The 18,651-nt window shown below is 39.9% G+C and overlaps 2 protein-coding genes across 4 annotated transcripts in view; both read left to right on the top strand.

Annotated features, from left to right (window-relative positions):
* Positions 1-54: 54 nt before the first annotated feature.
* LOC311310887 (eukaryotic translation initiation factor 4E type 3-like) lies at positions 55-4,306 on the top strand. The gene is made up of 7 exons (XM_084440472.1): positions 55-288; positions 1,058-1,130; positions 1,325-1,419; positions 1,713-1,773; positions 1,924-1,990; positions 2,415-2,570; positions 2,711-4,306. Exons 1-7 carry the CDS (start codon positions 110-112, stop codon positions 2,755-2,757), a joined length of 678 nt encoding a protein of 225 aa, XP_084296598.1. The 5' UTR covers positions 55-109; the 3' UTR covers positions 2,758-4,306.
* A 2,910-nt stretch (positions 4,307-7,216) lies between these two features.
* The window catches only part of foxp1b (forkhead box P1b), a 157,308-nt gene continuing 145,873 nt past the window's right edge, over positions 7,217-18,651 (top strand). For all 3 annotated transcript variants that reach the window (XM_084440856.1, XM_084440857.1, XM_084440854.1), the window contains exon 1: positions 7,217-7,283. The gene's annotated coding sequence lies outside the window, so the exon portion shown is untranslated. The remainder of the gene's footprint in view (positions 7,284-18,651) is intronic.

Genomic DNA, 18,651 nt, shown 5'->3' with positions numbered 1-18,651 from the left:
GACGCTGCAGGCGTGTCAGCGCTGTGGGGGCAGCGAGAGAGAGAGAAAGTGGGGTATCAGTTTCTCGAGCGAAACCGGTTTTCTTCTCAAGACTGATATTGCACCGAAAATGGCTGCTCCTGCAGGCACACAACTTCAAATTAACACAGAAACACAGAGTGATCACTCGGTTTCTGCTGCCAATACTATCGACATTGACGAGAAAGAGCTGGAAAATATCACAAAGATTCAACAAGAAGACGGCACAACGTTGCCCCTGCACTCCCCGTGGACATTTTGGCTCGACAGGTAAGGGCTCGCATATACACGACTGTGCTGGCCCACTTGACACCACATTTTGATACGTGAGACGTGAAGTTGCCAGTCACTGTGGAGCTAATTCAGTGTGGCTAGCTAGCCTAGGCTAGCCCATAGGCAGGCCCACTACGTAGCATCTTATCTCGATTCTGAGCTAGCTACACAGTCAGCTAACGTTATCTTACGTTATGTTATCACGACTGAGATTCATTACTTTGGCAGACACAATGGCACTTGCTTCGACTTATACTACATAGGCTACTAGCTATTTATCTAGCTTTAGGCACATTTTGAGTGAAATTGCTTGCTTGGTCTGACGCTTCCAAAATACTGTGACGCTAGCAAGCTGGAACATTGTCAGTTACAGTATGGGGCCTTGTCATTTGCATCAATCCAGATCACTTTATTAACATGTAACATTTGTTGCCTATTGTATCATTCCATTGTACGTGTGGAATGCATTGCTTAGTTCTGACCTGAGTTAGCCAGCCAAGTTTGCCTAGTCAGCAGTATTTCCCAATATTTCTATAACGTAAAAAGTTTTAAAGCTAAGGCTCGCGTAATGCTAACGTTATAGGGTAGCCTATATCCATGACTAAGCCTTACCTGTAATTGAAAAGAAAAGAAAAACTAAATGTAGCGAGGACACTATCTCCGTGGTAAAAACAAACACAAAAACGTTAGAACCCTTGTCACACATCTTGAACAGTCTGACTCGACTTCGTTTTTAAGATGCATTTTGTCTTAACTTGCTTTACAGGTCATTACCAGGGACTACAGCAGCAGAGTGTGAGTCCAACCTGAAAAAGATCTACACAGTACAATCGGTGCAGGTAAATTAACATTATGTACAGTTGCAGATTACATTATATAAAATATGAGATTAGAATACAGTTAGTGTGCTTCGACGAGTCCCTTATTCCTATTTAGCATCTGGTGCATCAGATTATGGGAGGCACTAATTGTTAGTCTCAGACAAATGCTAATTTGTCTTTTGCTTGTGTCTGTTCTTTTATTGTGTGAATAGAGTTTCTGGAGTGTGTACAATAACATCCCCCCTGTGATGGCCCTGCCCCTGAGATGTAGCTATCACTTGATGCGCGGGGAGAGGAGGCCACTATGGTACATTTCCTTTTTACATATTTTCTGTTACAAATGGTCAGTGCTCTTTGGACATTGTGTATCATACTGTAGCCTCCGCATTTGACTGGAACAAGTGGGCTGTAGCCTCCTGTGATTTTATTGGAACGAGTGGAATCTAGTCAAGTCTAACTTGTGTATCCAGTGATTTCAATTACGTTTTCTCTAGAATCGGAATGCAATATTTCATGTTTGTAGTATTGTACCGATCGATGTGAGTGTGAAGTACATGAAGCGACAGCCAAAATCAAATTTTTCTGTTTCCACTCCAACAGGGAAGAAGAAAGTAATGCCAAAGGAGGAGTATGGAAGATGAAAATACCAAAAGACAGCACTGTATGCCACATGAACTTGATCCACTTCACAGTTCATCCGTTGAATACGTGATGGCAGTGTTTTGCTTTAGCCTACTTGTTTCATTATATTGATATTTTCACTTTGATTGACCTCTTTGTTGAAGACTTTCTTTCATATTTACCATTTTAGTCTGCCGTTTGGAAGGAGTTGTTACTTGCTACTATCGGGGAGCAGTTTGCAGACTACTGTGCTTCAGGTGAATCCCCAGTTAGTACATGACACCATATCATGACTAGAAACTAGAGGGCAGTCTTGGGCTGTTTCATTTCTGCTGAAAATAATTCTATGCCAGAACTGTCTGTCTCATAGTCATATTATAACATTTAAGTTGCTCCTCATCTGTGCCATAAGGCTGTAATTAATACAGCAAATTACATTGTAATACATTGTGATACAGTCTCAAGTACATTCTCAAATTAGATTGTGATACATTCTCAAGTACATTGTTGCAATAAGGTTGAGACAGGTTGTTTTTACTAAGAGTTCCTGTTGAATTTGAAACATGTAACTCTTTAATTATCTTAATAACATGTTACTATGTTTGAAAGCCTACTGTAGGAAGTAATCATGTTAAGGTAAACTGTGGACAGAAGTTCAGATTTCTTTGTCCTCTTTTACAGATGATGAGGTTGTTGGTGTCAGTGTTAGTGTTCGAGATCGAGAGGATGTGGTTCAAGTCTGGAATGGAAATGCATCTCTTGCGAGTGAAGCAAATATCTTGGGCAAAGTTTATGAACTCCTTCCTCACATATCTTTCAAAGCAGTGTTTTATAAATGTAAGTATGCATCATTGTTTGTAATGTTTGTACAGTATATATGATATCTTCTCTTAAAGAGTTCATATTTTATTCATGGTCTAAAATAAAATGCATACGTGTGGTATATGCCATTGAATGACTGAGTTTTCATCTTACAGCTCACAGGGAACATCATGCGTTCGAAGGAGGACGTTCAAGACATTAGCTCCTGCTTTTATACACTATACTTTCCTCAACGTAAGAATTTCACCTAGCCTATTTGGACAATTTATTGATATATTTTTATAGATTTAAGTGGCCGAGATTCCAGTATGATGCCTTTTATCTCTTTATGTAAATAAGCTCTTGATTCAGACTTTTACTCAGTGATTCTATATCCTTAAAGTAGGACTGTTTGAACAGTCAGCTGATTTTGAATTTGCTGTTAGTTCAGGTTCATGACATTGTCATGGCTAATTTTTTGGAATGATAACACAATATCCTGACTGAGCTGCACTGCCATTGCCGTGTTCTCCACTCAGCAAGTCATAGAGCTCTGTTATTGACTGTCTCATTCGATGCGGTCTGCAGACATGGCACACACAGATACTGGCGCATGTTTCCCCCTCCTTGTGTCCACTAACATGCTATTTTTTTATTTTTACAAGAGAGTTTTTTAGCTTTGTCATATTTAATTGTTTGATCCATTAGTGCCAAAGAACTTTCAGGCAGTAGTGAAAGTTCTACAGTATACAGATGTAAGCATTTTATGATGTTGGCACACTTTTACTGTATACATAATATACTGCACATCATAGTTGGTGACATTGCACATAACTACCTGTATCAAAGGAGATCCATAGATTTTTGTTGTAGTTTGTTCAATTTTACAAAGTGGACAGTATGCAGTGGGCACTTACCTTATTGTTTTGTCTTTCATTTTTTAATGTATTTTTTAGGTATCACTTTTAACTGCAGAATAATGGTTGGCAATATGTTGTGTTAGACGTAAAGACACTTTACAATTCACTGAATTCAATCAAAATGGTAAGTAAAATACACGGAATGATGTACAAATAACATCCCCTCATATCATTGCTTCTATGGTGCTGTCAGTTCACTCTTACTGTATTACTTATAGTGGTTATCTTTGTTGCTAGACCAAAGAACGTAGAACATTTATGCTAACACAGTTTTATTTATCTCTACACATTTATCTATCTGTTCAGATAGGGTGCAATTTGCTCTATAATTTTACTTCAGATGTAGAATACAGTATTCTCTTGAGAAGACCATCATTCCAAGTTGCACTTCCAGAGGAAAGGCTAGCCTCAGCATCTTCAATGGGCGAGCTTCACATTAAATTGCTTATACTATAGTTTGGGACTATCTATTTTTGGGAATCGGACACTTTAAGAACACTTGGGAAAATAATGTTGACCCTTGTAAAACTGGCTACAGGTTTTGATCAAGTGGGCTGCCTATCTGTTGTATACAAGATGCAGTATGGATATCTTTGTATGTGTCAAGCCTCATTCAGAAGCACAGTATGTGACTTGATAAATGTGAAAAGCACTGAAGCACAGTTTTAAGTCTGATGTGGGTGCTTTGTAGCTCTTTCAGGTGGCTAATACAGTCTAGTCTTTGGGAGATCATATTAGTTTCTGAGGTGTACTGATCTTATTTCCTTCAAGAAATGTGCCTTCCTCTGTCCAGGGCTTCAATCGTAGAATGTTCAAACGTATGCAATGTCCCAATGTTTGTTAGATTTTTTTTATTTTTTATGTTGATTTAATAAAATGTCCCATTTGAGATAAAATGTTACTGCTTCATTATTGCCTTTTGAGTTTCTTGATGCCCCACTTCTGCCACCCACTGGATGTTACACATGTTGCGATCAATCTGCAACACAAATTGGAAGCAAAGTTGACAAATAGTTCTGATTTGGTTATGGACATAACCTCCCCCCAAGAAAAGAAGAGCAGTCAAGTAACAAACACGTGTCTGCTCAGCACAGTCCCTCCTTAACCAATGAAATGTAGTGACCATCTAGAGTGAAGTACTGTATTTGCCATTTGTGACAGATGTGACATTTTGATTGCTTGTCAATTGCAATCATTGTGTCCCTTGCTGCCAAACCGCACTGCACAGACATGGGTGAAATGTCCTCTGAAGTCATTATCTCTGAACCCTCTCCAGAAGTGGTCTTTCAGTAGGCTACATGTACAGAACTAGTCTTCTATTGTTTCTCTGTTGTTCACGAGACAGTCCCTCGGCAGCATGGGAGAACATCACATGAAACCCCTTTGGAAATGGTAGATTCCTTTCATTTGTTTAATTACCTAATTAACAGAAAGCTAATTACTCTGTTGTGTGCATGAGTGCATATGAGAGGGTGTTACATAACTGATAGTGATCCTCAAATAATTTGTTTTAAAGCAGCGCTCCATCAATCCAAGGCTAATCCACTGCACATCTGCCCTATCAAACCAACAAATGTGTCAAATAATTTACATGAAACCACTTAAGCACTGTAGCTCTCTATTGAGCTCACTGTGCTCAAGAATACACAAATACAGATTAGTCATCTGACAAAGGGGGGTTGTAATTGTGTTGGATTGTCTTTGTAATATGAAACATTAATTAATTCCATAAATTGCATGAGACAATATTTGATTCATACAATAAGTTTGTCTGAATTGTTATACCAAATGTTGATGTCATAACTCCTTCAGAATGTGCAAATTATAATAATATTCATGAATAAAAAATGTGTTAGTATTACAGAGCTCCTAATGTGTTAGTACCACAGAACTCCTACATTAGTGTGTTTTTGAGTGTATTTCTGAATAGAGGACCATTCAACACATTGTGATCATTCTAAGGGGCATGCTGTTATTGTTATTATTGATGTGATACTTCCGCTTAACCAATGACACAGCGCTCATGCCTCACCATCATGTAGCGTTTCTTGTTAGTTCCACTTTACTATATTATTATGTCTGAACTGGTAATCTTTTGATTGAACATTTGCCGTACAGTATTTAGCCTCCCTTATATATGAATGAATGAATGAGTTTATTTTGGTCACACGTTATAAAGAATAACACTTATGTTGTGTGAATATGCCACAAACAAAAACCATCATACATGTTTTCACCAATCCATATAGTATTTATAATACATTTATAATGGTCTTATTTTGTGTTTATAGACTGAATCAGATTAGTGTTTTTGCAATGACTTACAATATGTGCACAATAATTAATGAAGCAATTATACATATTTAAATTAAAACTCTTAATAAAGACAGTATGGCCTATGCCTGTGTTAGGCTAGTTTATCTAGTAATATTGACAATTTTAATTTCAGTATTGACTTTTGCAAGTGTTTTTCTATACGGCAATCTTTCAATAGGTGGGACCACTTGTACCAAGACTGCCAGAGGGTGGCGCTCTATACCCAAGTATAGTATTTTTCCAAGACTACCCATCCGCATCATTCTTCCTCGATGCAGCCATGATAAATTTACTGTCGTGTATAATGACATGAGCTGTGCTTTTCAGACCTTGATCAAGGACAAGACATTAGAAATATATTTCTTTAGCGTTGAATTAATGTTGCTTTTCGATGAGTGTTAACTGGAGTATTGAACCAGCCTAATTCTCCTCCTCAAGGACAAATGACAGGCATTTTAATTACTATCATAATGTCTTCACATAGCTTAGTTATTGACAGTAGAGACATTTTATTAAGGGAAAAATCTGTCTCGCCGGCAAAATTGATCAAATCCTATGGGAATATAAGGGGTGTACAAACACTACTGCAAACGGGGAGGTTACTGAAAGAACATACTAGGCAAGTTAACTATTGAAATGATACCAAGATACTTTAACCCAGGATAATAGCCTACCACTGAGCATACACTACATAATTAGCCTACATCTGTTTAATATGGGCAGTCACACACTTGCAGATTGTCATAAAGGCTATTATCTACGAGGAACTCACAGTAGGCTACACATAGCCTAGCCTATAGTAGCCAAAAACGTCTGCAACAGTAGCTACAATAGTTTTCTAAAAGTTATCAAGTAGCCCAGTCGGATGCATGATTTCATGTTTCAAAGTCATACCAATTCCAGTAACCCCCTTTTGGATAAAGTGCAGAATATTAGAAAGGTTTTGTCTCACTTGTAATTAGTTATCCATGACATTTCCACTTTGTGGCAATAGGCTACTCTGATGTCGACCCTTTGTGGTAAAACTAATGCATAATTACATTCTCACCATGAGACCGATAGCCTACATTACCCGGGCTTGTAGCCTACTGTAGCATTTCAACGGTAAAGACTACTTCTCTTGAAATTCTGTGAAGATCTGCAATGAATGTTGTTTACCCAGCAGGTGGATATGACGTCACGGACTTGGAACATCAGAAAATAACAACATCTAAATCCGCGATTGCTTTTTCTTTTAAGACGCATTAAAATGTAATAACATTAGAAGCAGCTTGCTCTCATGTTCGAGACAGAAGGTGGTGTGAAACTGTAGAATATTTTCCCGAAACGGCACTCTCCGTGAATGCAGCAGAGATTTCAGCTCGTAGTTAAAGTTAGTCCCCCAAGCGGAGTAATATTGTTAGTATTTACAGTGTGATTGTTGCATGCTTTCTTGGTACACAAGATCGCGTGTACAGTTCATTATCTGTAGCAGAATTTTGTCTTCTACGCGCACCTACAATTGTCGATTCCGGTAAGTTTACAATATGATAGTGTTCGCTCGTTACATTGTTATTGCTGTTCCAGGTCACATACATGGAGTTTGTCTTTGTTTGCCACTGTTTTTGATAATGTTTCTATGGAGAAATAAACAAATAAACAACACCTGTGATATTACCAGAGGGCATATACGGTTTAACGAATCGTTTTGAGGGCTACATTTGCCAATTGTCGTTAATGGCCAGTGATAGGGTAGCCTACTGCCTCTTAGACTTTACTGAAAGTTTGCTCTAGTTTTTGCTGGCTTTTTTCTTATGATTGTGACCTCGGGTAAAATGCGTTTTATCAAGAAGGAAGTTCAAGTCACACTTTAAAGACCTATGCTTAAACGCATTGCTTGAAGTATACAAATGAATTTGAACTTTCTGTTATATAGTGTGAGGAAGTTAGTGCCGTGATTTCTCTGGTCCAAAATAAGAGATAAGGATTTTCCCCACGTGCTACCCACCTTCCAAAAACTCTGTTGGGCGACTGCTGGGGGCAGTGGGGAAAACTTTTGTCAGTAGTGTCATTATGTGATTTTACTGAAACATTGTAAATCCTTTTGACAGTATTTTATTATGTGCATTGACATAATATTTGTGTCACAATTTGATATTTTCCAACTGTCTGTCCTTATGGCTTGCAAAACGGCATTAGTGTGATTACCATGAACTTATAACTGCTTTAAATGGCTATGCTGTTTTAAATGATTTTTACATGGACGTTGATTGGGACAGGGAGTTGATTCCTGATTATTAGCTTCATTTCTTGTGAAGTTATTCCTCTGTATTTAGTAGTTCATGCTAGTTTTGAAGTTGGTGGCTCTTCATCAGTTTCTTTAGTTTGTTGTTGTGGATTACAAGCAACCCGTATCTGACCTTTGTTAGAGGAACGGATACAACATATTATATTGTTAATATATAGAGCTTATTGCTGGCTCAAAATGTAGAAAAAATATAACTTCCAATTGTCAGGTAAAATATAGACTATTACCAATGCTTAGTTTGATAAAAACATAAACATTTACATTGTATTATGAATGTCCAAAGAACATGTACTCTCACTGAAGTGAAATACATGTAGCAAACAATTAATGTATTTCAATTTTAATTTAGAAACTACTTGTAATGTTTTGAATTTACAGTTAATATGTTGCTATCCCTATATCCAAAAGATGCAGTTGTTCATGGACCATGCTAAAAGCAGATTAAGTTCACAGATACTGACAATGGTGTTTACTGTGAGGGAACACCACAAGCACGTATCTAAAAGTTAAATATTAATTTCCTCACAATAAAGAGCAAAGTCAGACTCAATCTGCAGCTGGCACCACTAGGGCTAAAACCATCTCCAAAATAAAAGGCAACTGCAGCTTTAACATCTATGGCTGGCAGAGCTCACTCCTCCTTGCTCTTTGGATTAGTCATTGTCTGAAAGAAAAAAAAACACACTTTTTGTAGGAGAAGTAAAGTAAACAGCCTCCAACAAGCGAACCTTGACAACCCAGATTAAGGAAAACATTGGAGATCAAACAGTGCTGCTGCTGGGCTGTTGTCATGAGCTGCCTGAGAGAGAGAGCTGCAGACTATTTGAACAGGCAGTGGGGTTTGTGTGCTCACTTATGCAGAAATGGACCTTCGCAAATGCTGACCCAAGTTTAAAAGCACAGGGTGAACTTTCTTTGCAACTTTCCAGGCCTGGTGTTTGACATAGCCAGTACTTAGAGAGAGCCCAAGCCTTTCTCCTCTTGCCGACTCTTTAACCCGTGGCTAGCATGACAGGAACAAACTGGGTCTGGTTTTAGCCTAGATAAATCTACAATACGTTCTCTGCCCACCACTCCAACTGAAAATAAAACCAGATGGAATCATTATTGTATGTGGTGTTATTACAGAGTGTCCTTGAATTCCAGTCTTTTATTTACTTTTATTTAATTTCAAAAGTCCTTATTTTCAATTTGGCCTCTCCAGCATTCAGCCTTGTATTTGGGCTCCTCTGAGTGGAGAGCCGAGGCTAAATTGGTGAGAAAGTAATCAGTCACTCATGCGTTCAGTCTGAGGGCCCATCCCACAGAGGACCATCTTGCTCTTTCATCTGAGGGCTCAGTATTTGTGAACACACTCTGAAATACCCCGTGCTGAGCACCGAGGGTCTGTAGACGGTTCACCCTGCTAGCAGCTGAACGATAAGAAGAGTTATTTTTGTCCCAATGTGGGAATGAGGCTTTACCTTGGTACGCAGAGGGTATTTCCAGTGTAGTAGCCGACTAGTTTGAGGGTATTCCCTTGCTTCATACTTAACTTAATTATTTTATTTGCATACAACATTGAACGTTATGTAACTTTTCAATGAGCACATACTGTATACATCTCTTATCTATCTATCTTATCTATATATGTATATATATATATATATATATATATATATATATATATATATTAGGGCTGCACAATTAATCGTGAATTAATCGAAATTGCGATTATGACCTCCACGATTAACTAATCGCAAAAGGCCGCAATTAATGTAATTAATCATTTTGCTTTGAATTGAGTGTGCTAGGACTACACGGACGAATCACAGGCGCTTATGCTGTCTGACCAATCACATGCGTTCCCGCTGAGTGGTTACGAAAAAGATGATTTCGCTCAAGCCCAGCAGGTCATATGCAAACTGTGCAGAGCTAAAGCTATTACTTTGAAATATTAATCACAATTATTAATCGCAATTACCATTTTGAAGCAAATAATCACAATTATTATCTTTTGTCATAATCGTGCAACCCTAATATATATATATATATATATATATATATATATAACATTTTGAAAATGTGAATCAGTGTAACAGCATAGAATGGGGCATACACCCTACTATCATGCATAAAGAAGCCTTAATGGGACTACAGCATAGTATTTATGAGTATGTGATTGCATTAATGGAGGGGATAACAAAGGGAGCAGAACAGTATTTGCAGGGTAAAGGTTAGTGTGTCCCACCCCCTGTGGCGTGTGGAGGCAGCTGCTCTCTCTCTGTGCCGTGCCCTGGCACACTGTGCTCGCCATGCCAGGGAGGCAGACCATTGGTCAGGGGAGTGGACACTTTCAGGTGAGCTCGGAGCTGCTTCGCTGTCTCCATGGAGACTGCAAACGCTCAGGACAGCCATTAACTCAGCCAGCCATTAATTACTGTCTTCCTCTGTCATCTGTCCTTAATAAAGGGAGGGAGGATGACAGAATACCAGTATGTGTGTGTGTGTATGTATATATATATATATATATATATATATATAGACACACACACATTTATATATATATATATATATATATATATATATATATTTTTATATATGTTTGTTTAATGAATAAATTGTAAAGTATTTTCTTATACAGTAGTTTGTTACACTGTCCAATAATATGTGTATGGGGTTAATATATATATTATTGGACAGAGTCAGATGTTTATTATTTTCAGAATAAAATGAAATTATACATGATACGGGATATTCTCTTTGTGGGTGTGAAATGCTGTAATCACTGTTAATGATATATTCCAGTTGTATCAAAAACATCGGATTTTCCGAGTTCAACGTCAACGTCAATGTTTCCGATGCAACTTGAATGCAGCATAACATTGGCAATTTGTATTCACGTAATAGGGTGGAACATTTTATTAGATTTAAGTGCACTTTTGTGTATGCAGAACTTCTATATAACCACACTGTAGGCTAATAACTATGATTTTTGGCAGGTAGATCATCACTTTACACAGATACTAGAATGTAAGAATGAAAGGACATATGAGTGTTGTACTTTCAATATGTCTATGGTTTGACTCAGCTCTGTAGTGTAGTGTTGGTTTGCATTGAGATGTGAAAATTTTGCATATGTGTAGGAGTTGAGAGCGGAGCGACATCTCACAACAAAGGCATTATCTACTAGAGAAAGCAATTGCATGTGTGCATATGCACATGCCTCATATTCAAATACAGTAGCATTTTCATACTCTGCACATCAAACTCTAAAGACATCCAATGTGTGTGAAGAATGCTGTTTTGTGATCGATTGACATTATTTGATATTAGCTTAATGCAATTGGCTTTGCAAAGCTTGGCTTTTCATCAAAGGTATCCAAGTAATTGAAGCAGGGCCTGTAACATTCATCATCCAGCGTCGGAGTACAGTATTCATAGTTAGGGGTAGTTCCAGAGTTTCCCACTTGTGTTTAGACAGTAGTCGATGTCATCATGCCCCCAGTTGTAGCCTAGATGTTAGCCTACCCCCGGTTGTAGCCTATCCCCCAGAGCTTGGACCGACGTATCATTTTCCATGTCCCACCCATATAGGCAGCACAGACCATCTGATTGGATTAGAGGTCAGATTAGATGCAGGATTGGCTTGGTTGGTTTTTGGCCAGCTGTGGTGTTGACAGCTGAGAGGGATCAGACTGATGGATAGGCTTGTCTGTGGTTCAAGAGTCCACAGTCAGGATCCCATGTAGAGAAGAAGAAATACTGCAGATCTCCCATAGGGGAACTCAACTAGGCATTTCAGTGGCAGTGTTACACAATGCACACTCTTCCATAGTATACATAACCTGTTGCTGAGACACCTTAAATGGGCACTTGGGAAATGGACTACAATGGAGATCAACTTAATACACTCCAGTAGCACCAATTTTACTTTCAGGCGAGGCATACTTTTGTGTCTGTCAGTGTAAGAATAATCAATTTATTTAGCCTACCAGTAGACCTAAATACTGCATTCCTGTGGTATTAACTAGGGACGCTACAATATTTTTTTTTGTCGCTGATACGATCCCTGATCATCTACAGTATGAGTCATATTTGCCGATACACTGCCGATACTGATCTTTTTATTGTTGTTTTGTTATAGCAGCTGGTAGTAGGCCTACAGGTCTGACAGTTTAACATTTTATTCAAATACATTTCATCCATCAAATTGAGTCCAAAGTAGACCTATCCACATTTTATTTTTTTCTACCTCAATATTTACTTAATTATGTAAACAAAACCATGTGTGTGCGCTCTAGGTAGCACGACATGATTTAGCGAGATAACCGGAGTAGTGACCATTGAAGCGAGCTATCCCGAGTTAGCCATAGAAGTGAGTGCCATTCCAGTGACTCCGCTCCGGAGAATGGAGCTACACATGCACTGGTGCTGCTGGGGACAGGAGTAGCCTACGAGTGTAAGGGAGAGACTGTGTGCGTTGTGTTGAAACTTTTATTTTGCCCTGACATACATTGCAGATGGCATGTGTTACATCTGTCTCACTTTACGTTAACGTGTGGTTTAGGTTAATGTGCATGCATGCATGCTAGAAAGCATTATCGGAATTCCACAATCTCATATTCTTTATATCGTCTGATTCCGATTTCTGGCCGATCAATCTGGGCCCCCTTAGATTAATAATTAAGTATTTTTGGTGTGTTGCAGGTAAGCAACACTCAGTTGTAGGCAGTCATCAGGGGCCCTACCATACCATATGCTACAATCTGTGTTCAGCTGCCGGAGGAGACCTCAACACCTGTTTCTCTCAGCTGTCCAGTCTGTGTGTTTGTTTATGTGTATCTGTGTGTACAAGGTCTTTCACCATGGTCTTCAGTTCAGGGAAGACTTTGCTTCAATTTGCTCTCCACCACTGTCCTTTTTTCATTTTAATTTCCCAGTAAGAATTAGATCAGTTTCAGCCCAGGAAAAGCAGAGGCGCTAGTTTAAACCAGCCATACTATTTCAATACGTGCATTAAGGCCTTAGGAGCAACTGACTATAGGAGCCCCATCCTCTGCATCTCTGGTGTGTTCTCGGTTGGGAGCCCCGCCCTGACAAGAAACAACATGGCAGGGCCCGCTCCTCCATCGTCAGTGCTGTGCGCAAAGTTGCTGTGCTTTGATCATGCTTTGGGCGCATCGCTCCAGCTTAGGCCTGCCGCTCGCTATGTGATAAGCCATCAGAGCACTCGGATCTGAGCCGGCAGCGCTGTGGGCTTGAGGAGAGGCAAGGGAGAGCCAGGGAGACGGCGAGAGCAGCAATGCTAATTTTGTTGACAGGTTGTTAATGCAGTCTTTCCTTCTGCCTTTGAATTAAACAATGTTATTCTCCCTTTGCACTCTCTTCTGAAGAAAAGGGCATGTTTCATTTGAACTATTAAGTGGAACAGCGTTATTCCCATGCTCTGTAAAACCTTGTTCACAATTAAAACTTACTTAATTGGAGGTGCATATTAATTACCTTGTAAGCACATGTGTTATAATGAATTTAACCAATGCATGTGCACCAAACTGATGCAGATTTACTTTGAAGTTGAATCTCCTGTTTTTTAATAGTGCTCCTTTTATCTGTTTGTACACAAAGTATCATACCGAACCCTCATTTTTAAAACTGGTTCCTAATTGACTGGTTGTCTCTTGTTTATTGGGGGCCAAGCAGCGAAGCTGCGTAGGCCATCATAGATTTTGTACCCTTTTTGATTGTACCCCTTTTTAATCTTCTTAATCATCTTAATCATCTTCTAATGTATTGGAGTCTCTGGCAGCCCATAGAACCGTATGGTCAAAAGTTGTGAAATTTGGCACACACATTTGGGACAGTCCCATAACCCCATGTCAACACCACGAACACTAGCGCCACCAACCTGTCAAAGTTGAAGGTGCATTTATGCCCGCAACTTTTGACCTGTATGCCCATATGCAATTGGACTCCTTGGCTCAAGCAGAGTTCAATGACATTATTTTCCACTGTATTACATTTGATGAAAAAGTCAAAAAAAAGTCTCACAGGCAACAATGTTTCTCCAATCTTCACCAAAATTGACACACATGATCTTCAGGCCAAACTGCACAAAAGTTCAGATGTTTTTTTGATTTACGAAAACGTTCGCTTGTTACAGCCAATAGAAATCCTCTGTGAAGGTGCCAAATAGGCAATGAGGTCATATCTCAGCATCTTCTTGATGTATCAAAAACCAAATTTGGAACAGTGATCTGGGATAGTTCCATGACTCTTGTTATCAAGTCTCATGTCGACACCTTGGACACTAGCTCCACTAACATATTAAAGTTGGAGTTGCGTTTATGTTGAACTGTATGCCTGATTTTCAAAATTGAGGTATCGTTGGATCGTCCTTGGATCAAGCCGAGTTCAACGCATCCTATGACATCATTTCCACTGTATTGGATTGTCCACCATATTGGATTTCATGAAAAAGTCAAAAAAACTTTCACAGGCCTTAATCTTTTTCCAATCTTCACTAAAATTGGCACAAATGATCTTCAGACCAAGCTTCACAAAAGTTATCAGATGAATTTTCGAAAGTGTTCTCTCATCACAGCCAAGCAAAGTGAGGACATGCAGTATCTCAGTTGCCATCGAGTGTGCCATGGCTGTGTAATAAAATTGATACAGCAATGCATTGCAATATTTCTTTCCGTGTTACTATAGCGATTTTCCGCGGTACAGTATTGATGCAGTAAAAAAAAGTTTCGGACTTTGCACAAGGAAAATATACAGAACAAGACAGGTCATACACTATATACATTATTCATGTTTTAAATGGATTTAAAATGTCCTTACATTCCTTCTGCCCTCAGGATCACCTCCAGATAGCAGGGGATGGAGTTATATATATATACGATCCTTTCCAAAAAATTTGAATATCATGGAAAAGTTTTTTTTGCCATAATTCCTTTCAAACAAAGGGAAACTTCCATAGATTATATATTCATTACACACAAAGTGAAATATTTATAGCCTTTATTTGTTTCATTTTTCATAATTTTGGCTTACAGCTCCAGAAAACCCCAAAAACAGTATTTCAAGAAATCAGAATAGTGTGAAGAAAATCTGCATTTACTTCTCAGTCTCAGAGAATTAATGTTTTAGATAGAGTATCACACTCTAATCATCTGATCACTCAAAACACCTGCAACGTTTTCCTACAGTATGTCGTTAAATTGAATCTCAGTTTGGTTCAGTATGGGGAAGACTGCAGACTTGACAATTGTCAAGAAGACCATCATTGGCACCCTCCAGAAGACAAAAGGTCATCGCTAAGGAGTCTGGCTGTTCACAGAGTGCAGTGTCCAAGCATGTCAATAGAAAGTTTAGTGGAAGGGAAAATGTGGCAGAAGAAGGTTATTCTTCTTCGTGCGGGTTAGGTGTTGTGTTCTCCTCTCCTCCCCAGGCTCGTGGCCGAGGGGCTATCCTTTTACCACCCTGAGCCTGGGTGAGGGGTCACCCGGGCTATATATCCGGGCACACCTCCAGGAGCCATGTCACCGTTTCGTCATCCGAAACAGCCAGGCCATGCATTCCGTTGGTTCTCCGGTATGTCGGACAGTCCTGGATGACATGGTCTGCGGTTTGTTCCTCAGCGCCATACTTGCACGCCGTGCAGGATACCAAGCCCCATCTGTGCATCGATGAGCAGAAGCGTCCGACACCGGTCCGGAGGCGATTAAGGGTGTCTCGACTTGAGATGCCAGGGAGGCTCTGCTGTTGCAGTGAGCCTGTCGTGGAGCAGGTGGTTAGGCTCCACGGCCCGGCAGGCGAGACGTGCTGTGGTTCCTGTGCGGCGGAGGCCAACGGGCTGGATGCCTGCGAGGATGGGAAAAAGAAGAAGAAGGTGCACAAGCAAAAGGGCTGACCGTAGGCTTCAGTGGATTGTCAAGCAAAGACGATAAAACATTTTGGTGGAGATTTACAGAGAGTGGACTGAGGCTGGAGTCAGTGCTTCAAAAATCACCACGTACAGACGTATCCGGGACATGGGCTACAACTGTCGGATTCCTTGAGTCAAGCCACTCCTAAACCTTAGACAACGTCGGAAGCATCTCACCTGGGCTAAGAAGAAGGTCTGGACTGCTGCTCAGTGTTCCAATGTCCTCTTTTCAGATGAGAGTAAAGTCTGTATTTCATTTGGAAATCAAGGTCCCAAGGTTTGGAGGAAGACTGGAGAGGCAGAATCCAAGCTGCTCGAGGTCCAGTGTGAAGTTTCCACAGTCAGTGATGATTAAGGGCGCCATGTCAAGTCCTGGTGTTGGTCCACTGTCTCTGTGAAGAAGCACTCCATGATTCTTTCTGCTGAGAACCTTTATGGAGATTCTGATTTTATTTTCCAGCACGACTTGGCACCTGCTCATACTGCTCAAACAACCAACACCTGGTTTAATAACCATGCTATAACAGCGCTCGATTGGCCAGCAAACTCACCTGACCTGAACTCCATAAAGGAGCTGAAGGCTGGCATCAAGGCAACCTGAGCCAGAGCAATGCCACAGGCTGGTCGTCTCCATGCCACGGCACATTGACGCAGTAATTCATGCAAAAGGATTCGTCACCAAGTGTTGAGTGCAGACATGAACATAACTTTTCAGAAGATTGACATTTCTGTTTTGAAAATAATTTAATTTAATTTCTTGAAATACTGTTTTTTGGGGTTTTATTAGCTGGAAGCCAAACATATGCAAAGTTAAACAAATTACTTGCAATACTTTGTGCAATGTGTAATGAATCTATAATATATGAACGTTTCAGTTTTTGAAAGGAATTATGGCAAAAAAAATGAACTTTTTCATGATATTCTAATTTTGTGGAAAATATCTGTTTTTCCCAGCTGGGTGGTAATTGGCTAGTAATAATTACTTAAGATGCAATGCTCTAAGAGCGGGCCGGCCAGAATTCAGATGAAAGTGTGTAGTTCGCTGTTCCAGCAACATCAACAATCTCGCAGAGACAAGAGAGTAGACCAGGCCAACTGCACCGAGGCTATGTTCTGGCTTGTTCTCTACATGGAAGCTCTTTTGATGAAACCAGAAAAGTTGACTTAACTATGTTTGGCAGACACAGCCATGTCAAATGAATTAATTAGCCTCAAAACAGTTTTAACTTGATGAACTTATGAATAGCCTACAGCAGGGGTAATCAAGTAAAGTTCTAAGAGGTCCAGTTTGACAAAGTCAGGGTGATGCGTACATTTTTTATGCCCTCAACGCAGATTTGTTTCCTTGCATATTCATATCATATTGTTGTATAGCAGCAGGTATGTTACTGTGAAATACGCATGGAAGTTAAAATATTGTTCACTTCAGTTGTATGGTCCCCAACTTACTTTAAAATCAAATAAAGTAGGCAACATTTCTTGGAACATATGAGACAAACAGGTTTAGAGCTACCCGCGGAGAGAATGAGTATATACAACTCGGTCCACTTGATGGAACGCCCTATTTTCAATACGCACGGCATGTATAGGCTGACGTTACTTCTGTCTTATATTATCTCACTTTCCTCTTCGTTTGTCGTTACGTTTCTCCAGTCATGCAGTGTCCAACTCCAACTAATATTAGTAAGGAATCGCTCTGATAACAGTAACGTTAATGTTAGCTAGGCTTTCACATGTAGACTGGGTGACGTCAGGCAATGAACACACAGATTTGATTGGCTAGCGACGCGTGAGATAGTAAAAAAAATGCTGTAAAATACTACAAAGGCTGCGCAGGCTCAAACTAGTTGCCTACGCTCCGTCAAAAGGGAGAAATTCTCATTGATTTATCGGGTTGTAGACGCGGTCCGGATTGGATGGCTTCTGGGTCCGGATCCGGACCGCGGTCCGCCTGTTGGTGATGGCTGGCCTACAGTCTGTGTGGTTGGCTTACAGTAACAGTGCATGGCTCTTAGTAACAGGCAGGTTACTGTGAAGGGCCTTATGGATTTCAAGTCTCTCAGGATGAAACAGTACCATTGCTAATGACGACATTGTTTAATCTAGATTCGTTGCATCCAGAGTCCTTTGAATATGTACTGAGGAGGAGAGTGAAAGTGCTGCATGCATAAACGAGACAAAATCATACTCCTGTTGTTTCTCGAGGTTTGGGAGATGGTGAAGGTACCTTCCCTTTACACGATGACTCAGATGACCTGTCTATTTCAGGGGGTTATTTTTGCTCTCACTCTTTCTCTCTCTCTCTCTCTCTCTCTCTCTCTCTCTCTCTCTCTCTCTCTCTCTCTCTCTCTCACACACACACACACAGACACACACAAACACTCCTGTTTTTGAGCTGCTGTTGTTTGATAGCCTGGTCTCCCAGTAGATCTTCTGACATTGTTGTTGTTTGCCTGTGTTGGTTGGAGCGTGTGACTTGTATTTGCCCAGCTCCTTGGAGGGACTTTGTTTTTGTTCTCAGTGTTGTAAACAGGGTGGGGCTTCATTTCCAAACCACTCAGATGGAGAGGGTGACTTTTCAGGTGCTATTTTACCAGTTTGGTCAATTTGTTAGCCCAGGTGGAATCATGATGGTGAAGTAGATGTTGAGCGTAGCTTGTTAAATAACTAAATAAGCTGCTG

Source organism: Borostomias antarcticus (assembly GCF_949987555.1).
Source record: "Borostomias antarcticus genome assembly, chromosome: 7".
Classification (NCBI taxonomy): Eukaryota; Metazoa; Chordata; class Actinopteri; order Stomiiformes; family Stomiidae; genus Borostomias; species Borostomias antarcticus.
Note: the sequence above shows the minus strand (reverse complement) of the source record. Positions and strands in the feature narration are given on the sequence as shown.